Genomic DNA, 20,104 nt, shown 5'->3' with positions numbered 1-20,104 from the left:
TGGCCGTTCACCAAATAAAGTGACTCTGACCGTTCACCAAAATTAGTGACTCTGGCCGTTTACCAAATAAAGTGACTCTGACCGTTCACCAAAATTAGTGACTCTGGCCGTTCACCAAATAAAGTGACTCTGACCGTTCACCAAAATTAGTGACTCTGGCCGTTCACCAAAATTAGTGACTCTGGCCGTTCACCAAAATTAGTGACTCTGACCGTTCACCAAAATTAGTGACTCTGACCGTTCACCAAAATTAGTGACTCTGGCCGTTTACCAAATAAAGTGACTCTGACCGTTCACCAAATATAGTGACTCTGGCCGTTCACCAAAATTAGTAACTCTGACCGTTCACCAAAATTAGTGACTCTGGCCGTTCACCAAAATTAGTAACTCTGACCGTTCACCAAAATTAGTGACTCTGACCGTTCACCAAAATTAGTGACTCTGACCGTTCACCAAAATTAGTGACTCTGACCGTTCACCAAAATTAGTGACTCTGACCGTTCACCAAAATTAGTGACTCTGGCCGTTCACCAAATAAAGTGACTCTGACCGTTCACCAAATATAGTGACTCTGGCCGTTCACCAAAATTAGTAACTCTGACCGTTCACCAAAATTAGTAACTCTGACCGTTCACCAAAATTAGTGACTCTGACCGTTCACCAAAATTAGTGACTCTGGCCGTTCACCAAAATTAGTGACTCTGGCCGTTCACCAAATATAGTATTGTTTCAATTTTTTCGTTTTTCAATATAAATAAATATAATTCTCAAACCAATCAACTTCTCTCCTATTTCTATTTTTGTAAGTCCTTCAATTGACCGGTTTCAACTCTCAGAAAGTGAACAATTCAAAAGAGATGTGTGTTTCGAAAATCAATATTATGTTTTACAGATAAAGCATATTGATCAGAAATTACTGTGCATTGATCCTTCGTTTAACTATAATGTTTTCAAAAAGTTAATATTTTAATAAGTTTTTTTTTAAATTTTCTCACTCCCCAGTTTTAATTCTTTCTTGAAGTATTTTATTCTATACAGTAACCTTCTCCATACAATTTGTTTACGTTGGCGGCTGTCACAAAGACCGCACCGCAGTTTCTGCGGGAACACCAGATGGACCTAAAGAGTTTTCAAACTTGCCGACAAGATTCGGGATTACTGTCACTTTCAAAGTGGATATGTTAGTTTTTCCACCAAAATTCCATGCAAGTGTTATTTATACGTAATAGATACTGTGTTGACTGTTACAAAGTGTCATTGAATTGACCTCGCACCTGTGGAAGTGATCACTGTATCCAGTTACTCCGAGTTGCGCAACATAAGTTGATTCTTCCGAGGGTAATTCGGTGCTCCATCAGCTACCAAAACGTGTGAAGTTGGGGGTATAGGTGTACTTTCCCAATTGGGTAGAACTCTGAGCAACATAAAAAGGCATCGAAAGCTGTAGTAAAAAACAAAACGATTCTCCTAAAAATCATGAAAATTTCGAAAGATTTCATTAAAGGCGGAACAAGGAACATGAGCTAACTCCCTTGTTTGAGCTTCCTCCAAAATGAGAATTGCATGACGGAAGGTAGCGTTTTTATGAGCTGAAAATTTTAACCTCTTGCGATTTTTTCCATTGTTCTTAAGAATTGTTCAGTATTTCAGATTCTTAGACTATTAAGAGTATTTTTAAACGTTTACAAAACCTCAAAAAAAAATTGTGCCACTCTGAGCGCGACAATGCATTAGCTCGTTTTCCTCCTAAATGAGCTCTCAGTCTTTCCAACATATATCGTAAAAAACGGGGTTTCTTTCGTACTTTTCTTCATCAAACATCGAATCGATTCTCAAAATTTGTATGTCACTCTCCTTATGCGCCCCCTACAGTACCCACGATGATTCATCGGGAAGTCCCAGCCTCCACACTCTACAGAGGGTCAGAAATAAACATAGCATATTTTTTGGCAAACTGACCTTCTTCTTGTTGTTCCAATGTTACGTGACCGTTTCAAAACATTATTGTTTCAAAGGCGGCATGGTGTCAATGTCGGCTTTCCGATACCAATCCGTTAAAGGAGTGCCGCGTTGTGAATTTGATAGCAACAAACTGGGTGGAAATTAGATCCATATTTAGACCTCGATTTACTTCTTTTTTGTGATTTTATACTCAGAGTATTTTTAAACGATTACAAAACCTCGAAAAAAACATTTGTTTCCATTCTTAGCCACTAAAAGTTTTTCCTAATTTGAGAACAAATGAAATATTACGTGGACGTCTAAAAATGAAATAAAAATGGGTCTCGGCACGCTGACAACAAGCTACGTAGTACGGTGCAAGTGATTTTGCATCAGTGTGAAATTTGATAAAAACTACTCCCATGGTGCCAAAATACCACAATATCATAGAAAAACGTTCTAAAGAGCACTTTGAAAAATATTTATTTTGTTACAAAAAATGGCAACTACTCAGTTTTTGCCACTTTTTTGGCAGTCGTTGTTCAAAAAAAAATCCGCAAAAAACTCAACAATTTCAAAATAATTTTTGTAAAATTTTACAATGACATTTGGCCGTTTTGGTAGCATAGGAATAGTTTTGAACAATTTCCCCAATGGAATGGCACCGGCACGCGCGCAGAATTGAGAATTGATTCTAAAGTGATGTGTGTGTGTGTGTGCCTTTAGTGTTACTGTAGGGCAGAAAACTCTTTACAGTAATCTTAAAGGCGCCTACGCCAAAAATTAAATTAATGTTCGTGTCGAGACCATTTTACGATTAAATATGCATTTGTTTAGAAGTCTATCTGTGTGGATCCTATTGTATGTAGAATCGATTAATTTCTAACAATTGACATCGTTCTAGTACTCATTATTGCACAGATGTTTGAGAATGACTGACGGTATAAGCTCATTTGAATGAACATATATGGCAAAAATTGTCGTATAATCAGCACATTTTGCACTGTCTCCAATAAACTGTCTCCCACGATCCCTCACCATATTTTGAATGATCGTAAACAGAACAGAAAACAAGCGAATTCGAATAAGATCTCTGATGATATGAGACGCAGACGCCTCCCGGTTAATAATTTCCAGCAAAAATCGCCTATGCTTGCGAAATTTTTGTAGTTTCTTTTTCAATTGTTTTAAAAAATTGTCTTCGAACCTTTGATGTAGAGAATTAGATAAAAGAGGAAATGCCATAGTTTATGTGGAAACAGACTTTGTTCTGCGAGTGTGCAAAGATGGAGAGAGAAAGAGAACGGACACACATGTGTTCGACAACTGATTTCTTTTCTTTCGAGGCTTTTCTGATTAATGATTAAAATTTTGAACGAAATTTTACGATTTTGGCTCAAATAATGGTACGCGGTCTCGACACGACAAACTTTTGTTAAATGCTAAAAGGCGTGCGCCTTTAAAGAGTACTGTAATTTCAAACTCTTTTATAATGAAGTTCGGATTTTTTTTCTCGTGGTGAGACCCATATAATATTACCGAGACGCGAAATTTTTCGATTTTTATACCAAAAAAACGGTAACAGGTCTCGACACGACAAATTTTTGTTAAATGCCAAAATATGTGTCGAAAATAATTTTTTTGTCAAAAATTTGCTTTCCAATTTCTACTAGAAATCGATCAAAAATACTATCATGACTTCTACACAAAAATACATCAGGCGTTTCTTTTCCCCCTCACAAGACCACATTATCTCTATTACATATGTTTTATGAATCATCTACAGGACTCGAGTCGCTACTCTTCATCCATGTAAGCTCCGCCCTCTTCTTCGGGACCGTTCGAGGGCCGAGCTTGCCCGACTCAATTTTTCTCTTTAGTCATTTATGTTTCTCTTAAAATAATGATGATAAGGCCGCTCTAATATGCAAATTAGAATTTTTAAGAATTAAATACATTTTTCTTTTTTTATTTAAAACCAGCCGCTGACCGCGCCTACGGCGCGGCCAACGACTGGCAACATTTGAAATGTTTGACACAATCATTTAAAAATGTCTTATGAAAAAATAATGAAACTTTCACATCTTCCCAAATGTTCCCAACTCTCAGCAAGAAACTATCAAAATATCTTGACATTTTCCTCATCAATTCCCAAGCCAATACACTTTCAAAAACTTAAAACGCAATTTTCCACCAAACTTCAATAATCCTACAATAATCCTACAGCACCCCAACAGTACCACTACAGTACCTTGACACTATTCCCTACCAACTCCCGAGCCAACACTTCTTCAAAACGTTTTAAACTCAAAATTTCCTAAACTACAGCAACCCTACCGTGTATCTACAGTACTCCTACAGTACTACTACAGTACCTTGACATTATCCCCCCAGCAACTCCCAACCCAATACCTCTTCTGTGGACAAAAACTCAATTTTTCCTAACCTACAGTAACGCTACCGTATACCTACAGTACTTCTACAGTACCACTACAGTACCTTGACATTATCCCCCAGCAACTCCCAACCCAATACCTCTTCTGTAGACAAAAACTCAATTTTTCCTAAACTACAGTAACGCTACCGTATACCTACAGTACTTCTACAGTACCACTACAGTACCTTGACATTATCCCCCAGCAACTCCCAACCCAATACCTCTTCTGTAGACAAAAACTCATTTTTCCTAATCTACAGTAACCCTACCGTATACCTACAGTACTCCTACAGTACCACTACAGTACCTTGACATTATCCCCCAGCAACTCCCAACCCAATACCTCTTCTGTAGACAAAAACTCAATTTTTCCTAAACTACAGTAACGCTACCGTATACCTACAGTACTTCTACAGTACCACTACAGTACCTTGACATTATCCCCCAGCAACTCCCAACCCAATACCTCTTCTGTAGACAAAAACTCATTTTTCCTAATCTACAGTAACCCTACCGTATACCTACAGTACTCCTACAGTACCACTACAGTACCTTGACATTATCCCTCACCAACTCCCAACCCAATACCTCTTCTGTAGGGAAACACTCAATTTTTCCTAAACTACAGTAACCCTACCGTATACCTACAGTACTCCTACAGTACTACTACAGTACCTTGACATTATCCCCCAGCAACTCCCAACCCAATACCTCTTCTGTAGACAAAAACTCACATTTTCTCAAACTACAGTAACCCTACCGTATGACTACAGTACTCCTACAGTACTACTACAGTACCTTGACATTATCCCCCAGCAACTCCCAACCCAATACCTCTTCTGTAGACAAAAACTCATTTTTCCTAATCTACAGTAACCCTACCGTATACCTACAGTACTCCTACAGTACTACTACAGTACCTTGACATTATCCCCCAGCAACTCCCAACCCAATACCTCTTCTGTAGACAAAAACTCACATTTTCTCAAACTACAGTAACCCTACCGTATGACTACAGTACTCCTACAGTACTACTACAGTACCTTGACATTATCCCCCAGCAACTCCCAACCCAATACCTCTTCTGTAGACAAAAACTCAATTTTTCCCAAACTACAGTAACCCTACCGTATACCTACAGTACTCCTACAGTACTACTACAGTACCTTGACATTATCCCCCAGCAACTCTTAACCCAATATCTCTTCCAACTACAGAAAAGAGAGTTGAAACATCTAAGATCAAACTACAAACTACAAACGGACGGAAGGACACACGCTTTATATATAGTAAATTGATTTGGGTACGGTAGACAGTGCTGAAATGCGCATTGTCCGTACACACCGCGACGAGTTTTTACGGACATTGTGCTTGAACTTGTTTTGTTGTCTGTTGATCAACTCAATTGAGAAATCAAAACAAATTCAATCTTCAGCGTATTTTTTTCGAAATTCTCACGTTTTGTTGTGATTTTTCTTGTTGAATAATATCGATTTAATTAAAATAATAATCATTTCTTTATATTCAGTCTTTCGCCATCGAAAAGTTCAAAAGAAAACAACAAAAAATGCCTCGCGGTCTACGGAGAGCAGATTTAGTCAAACGACATCGCCACTCAACGACAGGAGACAAAGACGGAGGAGTACCAGAAGTAATAGGATGCCCAGTTTTAGATCCTATTATCTGCCAATGTCGTAAGTTTTTCGTGATTTTATGGTCGGTGTTTATAAAATTTATTTTTACAGCAAAAGATGAGATCGAGCTTGGTGAAGGAGTCAAGATGACGTGCACTTGGGAATCATGCCCGTACTCTAGTAGACCACTTCATCACATATGCTATCAACTGCTCGAGGACAATCTTGTCAAGCGATTAGCCTCACTGGGAAGTGCACGAGGATGGACAGTGCCACAACGGAGGAATAACTTATGGGAGAGGAAGGGTCAGTCCCTGATCGGAAAGTTCTGCCGATGTCGCTGCGATCGGGGACAAATGACCAGAGACAAGCAGGCTTTATATGAGAAAGAGGTGCTTAAAATTAAAAAAAAATGTTTTTATTTCAAATCATCTTTTTTCAGAAGGCTGTGGAAAAAGAGAAGAAGAAGAAGGCCAAGAAAGCAAAACAACTGCCCCAGCTACAATTTAATTCTAAACCTTTGGCAGCTATCGAGGAGAAAAAGCGAGGAGACGCTGATGTATTCCACTCACCGTCCATTGCCTCAAGTACACGGCATCACACATTCTCGACGACGACACGATCGCGACTTCATACTGATCGTTCGGCTTCTTCCATTTTAACACACACTATTGGAAGAACGGTGGGTTGGAAAGACCGTAACTTTAATGGAGTAACGGCTCAAAAATGTGCACAAATGAACGAAACTCGTATTAAAAATTCTCAAAAAAATTGCCTGATTTCAGCTAAAATCTCCAATTTTTACCGGTTTTCCGTGTCATTGTGGTTTGAACTTGGCTTTTTTGAGTTAACATCTTTTATTGCACGCTTTGGTAGTTTATATCACGTTATTCCGTTGATTCACAAAAAATCGTTCAAAATTGGAGATTTTAGCTGATATTTTTTCATTTTTTTCGAACTTCGCAGTTTTGATAACAAATTTTTAAAATATACGTTCAAGACACCCCGTCCTGTTCTAAATTTTCATTTTCAGTGGTCCGAATCTTCGTTTGCCGGTGAAACAAATGGTCAGTACGACAACAATCAGGAGCCACATCCATCAAATTGTGAATGCGTATTTCATCACGATTACGACGCTGACGATCAAATAGATACGGATTTCGAGTGTGAAAGCAATCACAGCGACGTAATAGTTCCAGCTCCACTTCCACCACTTCAGGCGAAAAGCTATGCAGCGACAATAATGAGAAACGGGACACCGAAGGTTACAAATTATTCACCGGATAGTGGTCTCGATCAGCAAACTCCAAGGTTTTCATTGTCTTCTTCGAGTGGAGGAGATGTCGATAATCAACATGGAGACTTCCACGTGGAAACTAGAATTTCCGAGCATCTCAACGCGTTGGGACTCAGCATAATGTCGCCGGTGGAGAATGCGAATGAAAATGTCAATTATGAAGAATCGCCGTTCTACCCGGAGCTGACATCGACTCCAATCGTCTCGAAGAAGCAGCGGGAACCTCTCCGAGCGAAAAAGAGCACATCTGTCTCGAAGCTTCCACTTGCTCCGTCGTCACAGCTATTCAATGAAGAATCGCGTTGTGGATTCAGATTCAATGTGCCGGTTCGCGAAATGATGGACATATGGCAAGAGTCTGGAGCCTTGTCGCCGGCAATTCGAGAAACACAGGCTGAAAATACTGAAAAAAGAGCTGAGAATGCGTCGGGTAAGTTGTCTGGAAAAGCATCCTACGGCTGAAATTGAAGTAAATTGAAGCAGAATATTAAATTTTGATATTTTTCAGGTGTACTCCAATATGGATGGACTCCATTCTTCGGCAATGGCTTCAATCTCGGAGAGCGCCTCTACTACTTCCCATAGTCTGTCGATTTTAAATTTGTATTTTTGTTTCTTCTTTTTATGTGACTTCCTCCGTCCGTCCGTCTAAATTTCCAATATGTCCATTCCAGTAGATTCCGTTCTAATAACACGTCTTTCAATCAATTTTTAATGTATAGTCATATCTTTCCCCCCAGCTCCCACACGATCAATTCTTACAAATTTTTTTTTTGCCCCCAATTCGATGTTTTCATAGATTTTCCACGATTCTCGTTTCCCACACAATTTTTTCTCGCCCCCTGACAAATAGTATAATCAAGCCGAACATTTCAAAGATTTCTTTTTTTACCGGAAAAAAATGTTGTCCTTTCAAATGTAATGAATTTATTGTCGGCATGACTTTTTTCCATTCCATCTCTTACGTTTTCTTTCATGTTCCCGTCAAGTTTTATTTATTCATCTAATTTCTAAATTGCTCGCTTTTCTCCTGAAACTTTTCCTTTAACAAGCCACCTTTTCATGTACACATTCACCTGATTTGTGAGCTTTTTTCCTTTATGTTTCTTTTTCCTATGTGAAGTAATAAAATGAAGTGACCGATCAATAACATTTAGTAGGCTAAAGAAGATGGCAAAAATCAACCAATACAAAATATACAATTGAATAGGATGTATTAAATAAGAGCACATTACTTGACGAATACATTTTTTGTGTGCTATATAATATCCGTTTCTACAATTATAAAATTCGTCAAGTAACGCAAAATAATAATAATTAATAAGTTCCTTCCTCCTCATCCGGAGTATCATCCTCGTTGACCCGACACCGCGGCTGATAGTTTTCTTGATTGTTCAGAGAGCGTACACGACGGGAAGTGAAGATCAGTTTCAGACGGAAAGCGTCACCTCCGTTCAGGTAATATCTGCAAAAAAACTTGAAAATTATATTTCTGAAGATCTGCCATCCTTGCACTCGTTGTGCGCAAAGGGGCTGCTGGCGCGTTTCATGTGACACGCGAAATGCGCAGGTTTTTTATTTTAAAATTAATTTTTTATCTGATTTTGTTACTTTTCAAGCAGTTTCGCATGTTTTGGGCGATTTTCCTGTGAAATTTGTTCTTAAACAGGCAATATTTCGATTTTTCTGCAAGTTATCCATAAAAATCAACCAAAATATGCGGAAATGCTTGAAAAAACACGGAAAACAGATTTTAAAAAAATTAAAAAAGGTTACATGTGCTCCATCAGGGTTATATCAGAACCTACTTTAGAAGTCTTTTCTGACGAATAAATCCGAGATTACTGTAAAGCCGCTGAGCATTCTTATTGGAAACTTCTGTTTCAAGAACAATCTCATCACATCCTTTCGATTGCATAGCGTCCAAAGCACGACGAACAAGACGAGTTCCGATTCCGAGACGACGGCACGACTCGTCGACAGCCAACATGGCAAGATAACCCTTGCACCGTCCATACATATCAAGTTCCAACTTGCACAAAACAGCTCCGATGTAGGTGTTGTTGGTCTGGTCGTAAGCCTAGAAATTCACAAATTCAATTTTTTCCAAATTCTAGATTAACGGACCAGGAAACAATATTCTGGCCAATTGTGGAGGAAATATCTGTAGGTGTAGATGGAGTAGGGCTCACTGAGATCCTTGGTGATCAAGCGCATAATATCGTTGATCTGTGATTCATCTTTGTAGGCAACAATTCGAATATTCGGGCTGGCAAGTTCATCGTTGCGTGGGGCCTCATCCTGGCTGATCATGTGCTGACAGTGTGGCCATTTCGATGCTTCAGGCACCGATTCTTCCATTGTGAGGTCATTCTGAAAGTTGTCCGGTTATAGCTTTGTTGGTCTAATTAGAACTATTCTCTTACCGATTCCTCGCTTATCGAATTCTTAGCACTTCGGCTACCGGGCTTATTTGATGTTCCGGCAATCTGAAGGCATCGTCTCAATGTGCCGATTGTCTTCTCGAGATTGGTGGGTTCTTGTTCGGTTCCAACGTCCAGAGGTGTCGACGTCTTCTTCTGCACGCCAATTGCCATAATGAAAGAGTACCGGGATTTGGTTTCTGAAAAAAAAAAACAGTTTAGAAAAATCAATAAACATTTTGTGAAATAAATATATAAATATAAATAAATAAGACGGAACATTTAACGGAAAAAATTCTGAAAATGCGTTTTTGCAACATATTTGACGCACAAAATATCTCGCAGCGAAAACTACAGAAATTCTTCAAAGGAGTACTGTAGCGCTGGTGTCGATTTACGGGTTCGAAAATCGAGCCAGTAAATCGACACAAGCGCTACAGTAGTCATTTAACGAGTTACTGTAGTTTTGGCTACGAGATATTCTACAGGCCAAAAAATTTCAGAATTTTGTGTTCTCGTAATACTAATTGTAAGATGGAGTAGAGAAAGTTGAGATTTAAGCTAAAAATAGGTGTTTTTCCAAAACTTTGATGCACCATAACATTTTCGAGAAATTTTCAGAACGTCTCATTACGAAAATTGGCAGTTTTGGGACATTTTTACTTTAATAACGGGAAGACCCAGATTCCGCTATTCCAGATAGATCAAAATTCATACAAAAATTGAACTAAGAGACGCGTCTCAACAAATGCGAAGAACTATCGAAAAGTTGTCATCGATAACACAATCTTCTACGACTTTTTTTTCTTCTCCCCAATTTTGAAATTGCGAAAAGATAGACGTGAGGTGTGATGTAAAACCTTCGGACTTTGATCTAATAAGGGGAAGGGTGTTTCAAATTAATTATGATTTGCATGTGTTTCTTGAAGTGGATAAATGGAGATATGTATATCTGATGGACAGTATCTTTGATTGATATCAGAAATTGAGAGGTGTTAAGTGATATGAAAATGATTGATGTATTTGCCGAGGTACTGTAACTTTTTATCAAAAAGTTATTGGGGGTTCGCTTTTTATTTTTAGTTTTAGAAATCACGCGTTAGTGGAGAATCTAAAAATTTTGAAAAAAAAGTATCGAGAGTTTTTCTTTTTTTTATACCAATTTAAAGCTAAACATCATTTTATTTTATTCAAGCACGTGTTGTAGTCGGATCGAAGACTGATAACCCTATAGTCATCACAACAATTCAAGTGAAGATCGGAAAAGACTGGCCTGCTGTCTCGTTGGTCACACAGCCCGACAGGGGAGACGGGAAAGATGCAATTGTCATCAAAATCAGAGTGCATTTTGTGGCACACACGTTTCTGTGTCGAAGACCTTCCGATGAATTGATTGCAGATATAGAACTAATCAAATCGAATCCGCACACACATGGATGCACGGGCGGCTAAGTCGCATCAGAGAACAAAACAGAGATATATTGCTAAACCCGTTTTCAATAAAACGTTGGGGAGGTGGTGACAATGACCCTGCGTGTGAATTGAGGTTGCGGCATCACATGGCACTGACCAGAGTACTTTGTGCTCATATTGTTCGTGAAGTACAATATAGTCGGATGCACCAAGTGCTGGAATAGGAAAGTTGCCTTAAACTAAGAATTGTCTTTTTTAGGAAACGATGCTGCATCCATTTGGTTGGAGCGAAGAGGTCTCAATGTTTTCCGAGATGCTGATTCGTACACTTCAAGGTGCAAAGAACACTGAGAGCAAAGCACGTGAACACGGCAGAAGCACCGAATGGAAAAAAAACATCGAAGATAGGAAAATATCGAGAAAGAAGCCATTGAGCAAAATTGAAACTTAATTCAGCTGTTTGCCCAAATAATTATATAGACTAGCGTTTCCTACCTATAGAACTCTTATAAGTATAAAAGTATACTATCTAGAACCGAAAAGATAGTCTCTCAGATAATCCTTTGCCAGTTAAAATAAATGAGAACACAGAGTACAACCATGTGCACAGTACGATCGTAATCGGGAAATAGAGCTAGGAACAACACAAAAAAAGTGTAGAGTTGTGCTGTCCTGTGTCAATCACAGAAAAAGAAAATATTCAAAAAGATGCTCATAGTATAACAAGGTGCACGCAAATTGTGTACAGTGATAAGAAATTGATAATCTTCCGGCTACCGGCTTGATTCAAATTTTCATAAAACTGGAACGCATTTTCACTATCAAACCAGTTTTCCTATTGCACCACGTTGTTCTAGCGTTTTTCAAAATTAAAAATTGGTGTCAAAAAATAGAAGATCACTTTTTTTAACCGGAAAACTTATTTAACTTAAGTATAACTTCACCTGCACAACATGGTGCAATAGGTCATTTTACAGAATTGCAGGCCAGCCCCCTGCTAGCACCTGTCAATTCGAATTTGGTCAAATTTAGAGAAACATGGCGAGAAAGAAACAGAAGAATACACACACACACGCACAAGGTGTACGCACTTGTATCAAATGTAATCGGAATTGGAAGTCGGGGGAGACCGAGAGACACCACGATTGATAGCGAACGAGGCGGAGCGTCGAGGGGAATACCCGAGCCCTTTTTGCACGTACATCACGTGAACACAACGTGCGATATTTCGGTGTCTCCTGGCACACGGGGAACAACTGATTGAACGGGACGAGCTGCTCCAACGCTGTCGAGGGTGCACAACGAGGGCATGTGACATTGAAGCAGCCGACTCAGCTGACCAGAGAGAGTGACCAATTGTTGGGTTGTCGACAGAAAAAGTATTGCAACAATGAATGATGAACGTTTTTTACGATTACAACTGGAAATTGAGCACTCAGCAATTCTACAAAATTACCTATTATTTGAGCCATGTTGCTCCAAGATTTTTTATTGAAAAAATAGTGTCAAAATATCAAAAAAAAACATTTGATTCATCTAAAAAATAAGATTTAATTCAGCTGAAAAATCGGGAAAATGCTCAAAAATGGCCGGAAATTCGCCAATTACCGACTTTTCGCTTCCGTTTTCGACAATTATCAACTTTCCGGGCATTTCTGAGCTTTTTCTGGAATTTTTCAGCTGATATTATTTTCAGATAAATCAAAGATTTTTCATTTTTTGGCACTTTTATTTAATGAAAATCGTTTTGTAGAATCGCCGAAAATTTCTGTGAACTTTAAAATTTGATTGAAATTTGCCTATCAAGCTTCCACTTCTACAACCTATGAGAAAATGTGCAAAATTTACGTCTGATCGTGGCGAGACCCACTTGGAAAAATAGCGTGTGCCTTTGAACTGAAATGCCAAAATTTTAGCGAATTAGAGTACTATCGGCAGGTACTAGATGCTTGTCAATGAAATTTCTTACAAAAATTGAAACATCTAATCGAATTATCTCCATTTCTACAAATTGACGACACAAATGGGAATCGGATTAATTAGGAAAAAAACGAACAGGAGAAAAGTATGAGGAAAAGCTATAAAACTTGCAAATCAACCACTCAGTGGACAATTACAATGATTATAACAGATTTTCATTAAATATTTTTGAAACAAAAACAAAACAGTGTGAAACAAATTTGGTTGAAATTCTCGAGTAAATGAAGAGTATCGCGAAAAGTTGATCATTATTGGAGATTAATAAAATAACGTTTAAAATTAATGGGGAATGGGTGGTTCACATGCTGATGGCAAGGCTTTCGTAAATATCCTTTTGAGCGGCCGGCAGTTTTTCGAACTTCTTTTGCAGCTTGATCTCGCGTTCCTCGTCAGACAGGTCACGATACCTGAAAAATATTTTTTTTTAAATTGAAACTCGGCAAAGAAACACTCACTTATCGTTCTTTGTTCTACAGAAGAGGCTGAATGCCGTCTCTGGATCCTTCTTGCTAGATCTCTTCTTTGGTGTGCTTGAAATTTCCTTTGAGTTGTATTTCTTGTTGAGCATCTTCATCTTGTTAACGATTGATCGCTTCTGTTCTTCTGTCAGATTTGGATGCGTATCAAGGAACTCCTGAAGTTGTGGAATGTACTGCAACGAAGCTTCTCGGAGTAGCTCGTCGAGTTCTTTCGCACCCTCCGTATCCGCATTCATTGCTTTGTAGGCGTTTTTCATCGGTTCACCACCGATTCCTTTCAACATAATCTGATGTTTCTTTATGTAAAGCTGTATTTTTGTAGGTGGACGATCCGGCATTGACTTGTACTCGACCAGAGATTTTTCACTGTTCAGATAGGTGGATATGGCGGCACACGAATCGTTCATTTGCAGATTTTTGAATTTCACCGCACTTTTCAGATACTTACGGAAGTCGAGAACGAACAATCTGAAATAATAAATTTTTAATTTAAACCAAAATTTCAGAAAGAGCTACCCTGCGTCAATATTATCATCTCGACGTGTTTCAGCCCATTCCGCAACCTTGTTTTCCATGTTATGGACTGTACTCGTTTCAGACTGCCTTTGAACAAGGAATTCTAAGAAAGACTCAATCAAAGGGCGCATTACATCAGGCTCGTAAATCGCTTGACCGTTGTCTTCATTTCTCGTCTCTTCAGCCTCGGTATGAGTAATTTGCTCTTCTTCGAAGTCCTCCGGCTCGGAATCCTGAAGAATCATCTTTTATTAGTGAAGAAATTGGGTTATTTTTACCGAAGAGTCCGCAGCTGGCCGCTTTTCCGCTTTAACCGACTTTAGAGCAGCAAAAGTTTCCGATTTCTTCTCTTTTTTTGGGCTCGATCCAGCGTTACTCGCATTCTTGCGTTTAGTCATTTCAACTGAAAATTGTAACGTAGGCAAAAAAAAATCGATAAATTCATAATCCACAGTTATTAAGTTTTAAAAATGCAAAATACACTTGATTTATGATAAATTCCGTGTTTAAAAGTACTTTTTACCAGAAACTTAAGGTTAATATAATATTTATGCGATAATTTTGAAGAAAACGAAGAAAACCAAAAGAAACAGTCAGTCACCAATAATAATTTGGGTGCTGGCACGATGCCAAGCATTGCATTCGAAATAATATTCGATGTTCGCGGTGGAGCGCACTTACCTCGCACCAATTCACTTTCGGCGGCAATTTGAATTTGAGTTTTTTGTGGCTGTTGAAAAAGTCTCGTTCTGTGATGGAAAATTGTATTGTAATCCGTTTTAAAGAAGCAAGAATTTATTTAGATCGGTCTCGATGCGCAAAAATGGTTATCGTAAATTTTTTTGAACATTTTCGGCTGCTTTCTTGTGTTTTCTAGCATTTTGATCAATCATATGTATTATTAAACGACGTAATTATTAATAATTACGTCGTTTTTATCAAACTCTGTCGTTTTCTGTTTATTTTTCAGTTAAAAATTGTTCTAATATTTTGTTCTAAATTAATAGCAAAATTACGATATTTCAAAAAAACACGAGTTGTTTTTTAAGTCGAGATTATTTTTTGAATGAATAGAAGCTTTATTGTGCAAAACTCATTTTTACAGAACATCATTCAGCGGTACGCTGAATCAAGATTAAAATGTTTTTAAAAAGCATTTCGTTTAACAATCTCGTTGTCTGACACATCCGGAAGGTCCTCGGACAAATCCCTCAGAGCATTGACACACGTTCACAATACACTGCATAGTGCACGCTTGTGGACGTGGAGTAGTACAGCTCGGCTCACACGAAGATCCGCAGGTTCTGAATGTTTCGTTACGTCCGCATCTCTGAGGAGATTGAGATGGGAACGGAGTGGAGCTTCCGAAACCAGTTCCAGGTCTGGAGCATTGAGCTTGACGCACACATTGTCTGGTGATCTCGTTACGAACGTATCCGCTTCTGCATTGGCAGACGTTGTTGATGCATTGCTTGGTGCACATCTAAAAACACGCTTTGATCTTCGAAAAATGCGGGAGGTGAGACGCATACATCTCATATGATTTCGCATGGTTAAGAGCGTACTGACGTCACAATTTTCTAGGAAAAAAACCCGCATTTTTTGTAGATCAAACTTAGGCGTGCAGAATTTTCGCGTGACGGTGTTTGCACAGAAATACCCGAAGAGTCGGCAGATAGCTTACCGGGTTCGGATTGGTGCATGATGGCTCACAGGCGGTTCCACAAGTCTTATATTCTTCATTTCGTCCACGGCATGGCAATCTTTGCCCACCACCAACTTGTCCACCTACTGGCAGAATTTGAGCTAAATTTAAAAAAATATGTCATGCTTATTATAAGTTTCAGAATATTTACCATCTTGAGCGTAGACGTAGCATCCAATTAAAGCTGCGAGAACGATGAAAACTTTCTGGAAATGGTTTACTTAAAGACTTACAGACACGAGGAAATTTTACAAATATATGTATAACAAATACTCACCATTGTTGAGAACTTATGACACTTTGAAAAATAGCAAATAACAATTATTTGTAGTACAATAACCGCTGGTCGCAAATTGACTCTGCCTTTCCATCCATTTCCTTACCATTTTATACCCTTTTGCTGTGTGCCGCCCAGTTCTCGAAAAAACGAAAAAGAAGTGACAAAGTTCGGAGGATCAACTAGATACCAGTTGTTCACACATAACTGACGCGTATTTACATGATGACTGATCCAAGTGACTTTTTGTTGATGTTTCCTTGTTTAAATTGGTACAAACATCACAATGCTCAATAGAATAGAAGTGTTCTCAATTTCAAAAAGTTGAGAACAAGAAAAGAAACCTGATATTTGGCATCAAACTTTCCATATTTTTTTTTCGAGTTTTATATCAGGGGTAGGCGGCAATTGTCCTTTTGCTAAATGCCAGCTTGCCGGAAATATATATTAGGTATTTTTATAAAATTTTTAAGATATTTTCATAAAATTGTCTTACTTTTCAAATTAGACGTTGGAACATACACAGGATGCGCACAATTTTGCCGATTGAAATTGAAATTCTGAAACTTCCAAAAAAATGTGCAAAATCGCAGTTTGCCGGAAACTTCAATTCCGAAATTTGCCGATTTGCCGATTTGCCCGAAATTTCAATTTCGACAATTTGCCGATTTGCCGATTTGCCGAAAATTTTAATTCCGGCAACTTGCCGATTTGCCGACTTGCCAGAAATTTTAAGTTTCGGCAGTGTGTCGATTTGCCGATTTGCCGAAAACTTTCAATACCGGCAATTCGTCGATGAGCCGGCAACTATCAATTTCTTCTTTCCTGTTCTTTGTATTTTTTTTTAGCCCGTAGCCTGTTTTTATACAAAATTGCCAGTCAGGTAATTTTCAAATTAAGATTTTCAGTATCTAGATAGCTATTCGTAATGAGTCTCACTTCTCGCAGATCTGTTATTCCAGACAATATTTCCAAACCGTCAACAATTCTGTTTATATTTTCGAATAATATCTATAATTAAATTGTTACTGGAAAAATCACAAAAAGACCACAATGATTCATAAAAGTTTCATTCAATTCATCAACACTTCCATATTTGATCAGGCTTGATGTTTGGAATCAACTTTTCAAACATCACTTCAAAATTATTGTCTACGGGTTTCAGCTGATATAACAAAAACTTTCATGGCCTAATGACCTTGGTTTTGCAGAAAATATAAATAATGTCAATTTTTAAACAATGTTTTTTATAATATTAATTTTTAGATTAAATTTCAGATTTGAATAAAATCTAACAATCTAAATTATTTCTAGAATTGCTGAAATTTTGATCAGAAAATTTTGGAAAAACTAGCTTCAAAATAGATTGTGGCCTTTAAGGTTCAAACACAACTTTTTAAATTTTAATTCTGAAAAAATACAAAAAAAAAGTTTAGCGTTAGCTTTAAGATTTTATTCAAAATTATCAAAGATCTGGGAAAAAATTGGAAGTTACGTACCTAAATGACTAGGTTGGCATATTTTTCCCAGTGAAAAATAAAAAAGAAAAACAGTTTAGTCATGCGTTCTGAGAAAGTGATTTATGCCTGCTTGTCATAAAGCAATTTGAAATTTCCTGCTTACATTTTTTTACTCTATCAACTTTATGTCAAAGGCAAATACTCCCACTAAGACGTTCTCAACTACTTACATACTCAACTGCTTACATTGCTCAGCTACGTGAGCCGAAAGGTAGTCAATGATCTGAGGTAGTCAATGAGCAAAGGTAGTCAATGATCCGAAAGGTAGTCAATGAGCAAAAGGTAGTCAATGAGAAGGTAGTCAATGAGTGTTTGCCTCAAACTGGAGATCTCGTTTAACGGTGTGGACGTTTGCAGAACATTTGCTGCTGAAAAATGAAGGTAGACGAGCACTTTGTCTGCAGCGGAGCAGGTGTGTATGAAGCAGAGAATGCCATTTTGTCTTTATGGGAGCGCGATGTATGAGGGTGAGAATTTGAAGTACTGAGTATGCATAAGATCATGTAAGTGGGAGAGAATGTCGGTCCAAGAGCACTTTGTCTGCAGCGGAGCAGGTGTGTATGAAGCGGAAAATGCCATTTTGTCTTTATGGGAGCACGATGTATGAGGCAGAGAATTCCAAGTACTGCGCGTATGCAACGGAGCCATGATGCAGCCGAGCAAATGTAGGTAGTTGAGTATGTAAGTAGTTGAGAACGTCTTAGTGGGAGTATTTGCCATGTCAAATTCTGAATCTATTTTTACCATCAATCACGACAATGAAATGCTTCAATACGGAATCATATTTCTGGCTTTATCAGCCCCTACAATACCTATTTTCATTGTGATTATGAAGGTAGAAGCTTTGAAGTTAACATCAAATGCTGAATAATTTTTTAATTTCAGGCAGTACTCAATAAGGATAAACAATCTGCAAACGTGACATATAAATTGATGAATCTGATTAATTTTCTGCAACTGGTGCAAGCTTCTGGGCATTTTCTCACAGCGCCAATATTAATTTTTCCCAATCTTCTATCTAGATTTGATTTTGTTATAAGGGTTAGTTGAACAATTTTCAAATTCAACTTTCTTTATTTGAAAGATTATTTAGAAATTGATGGAAAAAAAATCAGATATGAAATTTTTAAAATCGACAATTCGCCACAACTCACCCAACTTTGACAACTTTTAAACCAGTTTTGGTACATAGGAAAAATTTTTTGAAAATAATTTCCTTTCTTTGCAAGTTAGAAAAACTACTCCAAAATCAGAAAAAAAATTGCTTAATGTGCTTGTAACTTTGTTGAAAGTTTATGCAAAAAAATTCCAGAATCCCAAGAATTCGAGCAGCAAATCAAGCGTTTAGCATTTTACACTGTTTCCAAAAAAGGGGTTTTTTTAATTTTCTCAGAGACAAAAAAATCATAACAGAATGGATATATTAAATTTTAAAAATTTTGTTACTTAACTTGATAATACTTAACTTACAATTAATTGAGTTTTTGTTGATTATTTTCTGATATCACAATTTTCTATTTTAAAAAAGGAAAAAACCATACATAGAAAGGGCAACAAAATTTTCTAGGACTCGCCCAAAGCAAACTTTCAAAACAAAAACAAAGTTTTTCAGACAATCGGTTGCATTATGAACTCTTTTTGGGTTGCCGATCTTCCAGTAATGACGCTACTTGCTGTCTGCAGAATTTTGATATTCAGCAATATAATCAACGCTAAAAAGTTTCCCTTTCCTATCAAAATTGTATTATTTTCACTCATGTCGTGGATATTCTTTGTAATAGTTTCTGGGAGCATAACTCAAAACATGAAGTTCAGTCCACCGTGGTGGGGTTACGATTATGAGATGCCTTATGCAGAAGTATTTGATTCGATCGAAATATATCTGAGTTTTCCCTGCCTGGCGATTTCTTATCTCGCATATCTGATTATTATATTTTTGATCTATTGCGTGAGTATTAGGAATTTAAATTATCTGATCAAAATACAATAAATTATTTTTAGAAAAATATAAAAAGCACAGCAAAATCTCGAAAAATTGAAATATCAATTCTCCTTCAATACACATTTGTGACAACTTATATAACTTTTATGGTAATTATTTGGCATCCAACGCTTTTTTCATTGTTATCATTTATTGATATGAGTAACAAAAGGAATCAAGCAATTTTAAATGGCCTTTGGATTATTCACTGTTATGTTAATCCAACGATGTTGCTGATTTTTAATAGGTACATAGGTCGCCTGAAATTGAGTGGCCTATTTTTGGAAGTTTTCAGATCAATTCGGGAAGACGTTGGAAATGTGCTGGATAATCAGATGAAATGCGGAAACAAGGTTAAAGCAGGGATCGTGTCAAGGTTTATTCAAACTTGATTGCAAGAATATATTTTGAACTTTGAAACAATTACAGTGCATTAAATAAAAATGATTTAAATTTTTTGTGTAGATGTTTGAAATGTTTAAAAAATTAAGCCCACTTCTA

General features: G+C 37.5%; 5 protein-coding genes across 5 annotated transcripts; 2 read left to right on the top strand and 3 right to left on the bottom strand.

Annotated features, from left to right (window-relative positions):
* Positions 1 to 5,906: 5,906 nt before the first annotated feature.
* B0238.9 (Headcase N-terminal domain-containing protein) lies at positions 5,907 to 8,454 on the top strand. Its single transcript, NM_001269130.2, has 5 exons — positions 5,907 to 6,072; positions 6,124 to 6,404; positions 6,455 to 6,694; positions 7,046 to 7,739; positions 7,818 to 8,454. The coding sequence occupies exons 1-5, from the start codon at positions 5,946 to 5,948 to the stop codon at positions 7,892 to 7,894; spliced, it is 1,419 nt and encodes a 472-aa protein (NP_001256059.1). The 5' UTR covers positions 5,907 to 5,945; the 3' UTR covers positions 7,895 to 8,454.
* natc-2 (N-terminal methionine N(alpha)-acetyltransferase NatC) lies at positions 8,393 to 9,932 on the bottom strand. Its single transcript, NM_072010.8, has 4 exons — positions 9,736 to 9,932; positions 9,437 to 9,682; positions 9,118 to 9,389; positions 8,393 to 8,774 (listed from the first exon to the last, which is right to left on the bottom strand). Exons 1-4 carry the CDS (start codon positions 9,904 to 9,906, stop codon positions 8,627 to 8,629), a joined length of 837 nt encoding a protein of 278 aa, NP_504411.1. The 5' UTR covers positions 9,907 to 9,932; the 3' UTR covers positions 8,393 to 8,626.
* Positions 9,933 to 13,263: 3,331 nt separating this feature from the next.
* On the bottom strand, positions 13,264 to 14,523 carry penr-1 (HMG box domain-containing protein). Its single transcript, NM_072009.7, has 4 exons — positions 14,399 to 14,523; positions 14,121 to 14,353; positions 13,581 to 14,072; positions 13,264 to 13,532 (listed from the first exon to the last, which is right to left on the bottom strand). The coding sequence occupies exons 1-4, from the start codon at positions 14,516 to 14,518 to the stop codon at positions 13,424 to 13,426; spliced, it is 954 nt and encodes a 317-aa protein (NP_504410.1). The 5' UTR covers positions 14,519 to 14,523; the 3' UTR covers positions 13,264 to 13,423.
* A 656-nt stretch (positions 14,524 to 15,179) lies between these two features.
* spi-2 (TIL domain-containing protein) lies at positions 15,180 to 18,164 on the bottom strand. Its single transcript, NM_001392511.1, has 4 exons — positions 16,103 to 18,164; positions 15,977 to 16,031; positions 15,805 to 15,926; positions 15,180 to 15,603 (listed from the first exon to the last, which is right to left on the bottom strand). Exons 1-4 carry the CDS (start codon positions 16,103 to 16,105, stop codon positions 15,283 to 15,285), a joined length of 501 nt encoding a protein of 166 aa, NP_001379552.1. The 5' UTR covers positions 16,106 to 18,164; the 3' UTR covers positions 15,180 to 15,282.
* A 162-nt stretch (positions 18,165 to 18,326) lies between these two features.
* srt-69 (Serpentine Receptor, class T) lies at positions 18,327 to 20,060 on the top strand. Its single transcript, NM_072007.7, has 5 exons — positions 18,327 to 18,457; positions 18,508 to 18,663; positions 19,235 to 19,570; positions 19,624 to 19,850; positions 19,899 to 20,060. Exons 1-5 carry the CDS (start codon positions 18,386 to 18,388, stop codon positions 19,993 to 19,995), a joined length of 888 nt encoding a protein of 295 aa, NP_504408.3. The 5' UTR covers positions 18,327 to 18,385; the 3' UTR covers positions 19,996 to 20,060.
* Positions 20,061 to 20,104: the final 44 nt, after the last annotated feature.

Source organism: Caenorhabditis elegans, chromosome V, assembly GCF_000002985.6.
Source record: "Caenorhabditis elegans chromosome V".
NCBI lineage: Eukaryota > Metazoa > Nematoda > Chromadorea > Rhabditida > Rhabditidae > Caenorhabditis > Caenorhabditis elegans.
The sequence above is the reverse complement of the archived record's forward strand: the minus strand, read 5'-3'. Positions and strand labels throughout refer to the sequence as shown.

Excerpts from the sequence above, each read along its gene's own strand:
- penr-1 (NM_072009.7), bottom strand. The coding sequence starts at position 14,518 with ATGACTAAACGCAAGAATGCGAGTAACGCTGGATCGAGCCCAAAAAAA. Across the intron at positions 14,354-14,398 it reads GGCCAGCTGCGGACTCTTCG|GATTCCGAGCCGGAGGACTT; the intron begins GTAAAAATAACC and ends ATGATTCTTCAG. Across the intron at positions 14,073-14,120 it reads GATGATAATATTGACGCAGG|ATTGTTCGTTCTCGACTTCC; the intron begins GTAGCTCTTTCT and ends TTATTATTTCAG.
- natc-2 (NM_072010.8), bottom strand. The coding sequence starts at position 9,906 with ATGGCAATTGGCGTGCAGAAGAAGACGTCGACACCTCTGGACGTTGGA. Across the intron at positions 9,683-9,735 it reads ATTCGATAAGCGAGGAATCG|AATGACCTCACAATGGAAGA; the intron begins GTAAGAGAATAG and ends GACAACTTTCAG. Across the intron at positions 8,775-9,117 it reads CGTCAGAAAAGACTTCTAAA|ATATTACCTGAACGGAGGTG; the intron begins GTAGGTTCTGAT and ends GTTTTTTTGCAG.
- srt-69 (NM_072007.7), top strand. The coding sequence starts at position 18,386 with ATGCTTCAATACGGAATCATATTTCTGGCTTTATCAGCCCCTACAATA. Across the intron at positions 18,458-18,507 it reads TTTTCATTGTGATTATGAAG|GCAGTACTCAATAAGGATAA; the intron begins GTAGAAGCTTTG and ends TTTTAATTTCAG. Across the intron at positions 18,664-19,234 it reads GATTTGATTTTGTTATAAGG|ACAATCGGTTGCATTATGAA; the intron begins GTTAGTTGAACA and ends AAAGTTTTTCAG.
- spi-2 (NM_001392511.1), bottom strand. Across the intron at positions 15,927-15,976 it reads CTACGTCTACGCTCAAGATG|CTCAAATTCTGCCAGTAGGT; the intron begins GTAAATATTCTG and ends TTTTAAATTTAG. Across the intron at positions 15,604-15,804 it reads CATGCACCAATCCGAACCCG|ATGTGCACCAAGCAATGCAT; the intron begins GTAAGCTATCTG and ends GCGTGTTTTTAG.
- B0238.9 (NM_001269130.2), top strand. The coding sequence starts at position 5,946 with ATGCCTCGCGGTCTACGGAGAGCAGATTTAGTCAAACGACATCGCCAC. Across the intron at positions 6,073-6,123 it reads TCCTATTATCTGCCAATGTC|CAAAAGATGAGATCGAGCTT; the intron begins GTAAGTTTTTCG and ends TTATTTTTACAG. Across the intron at positions 6,405-6,454 it reads AGGCTTTATATGAGAAAGAG|AAGGCTGTGGAAAAAGAGAA; the intron begins GTGCTTAAAATT and ends ATCTTTTTTCAG.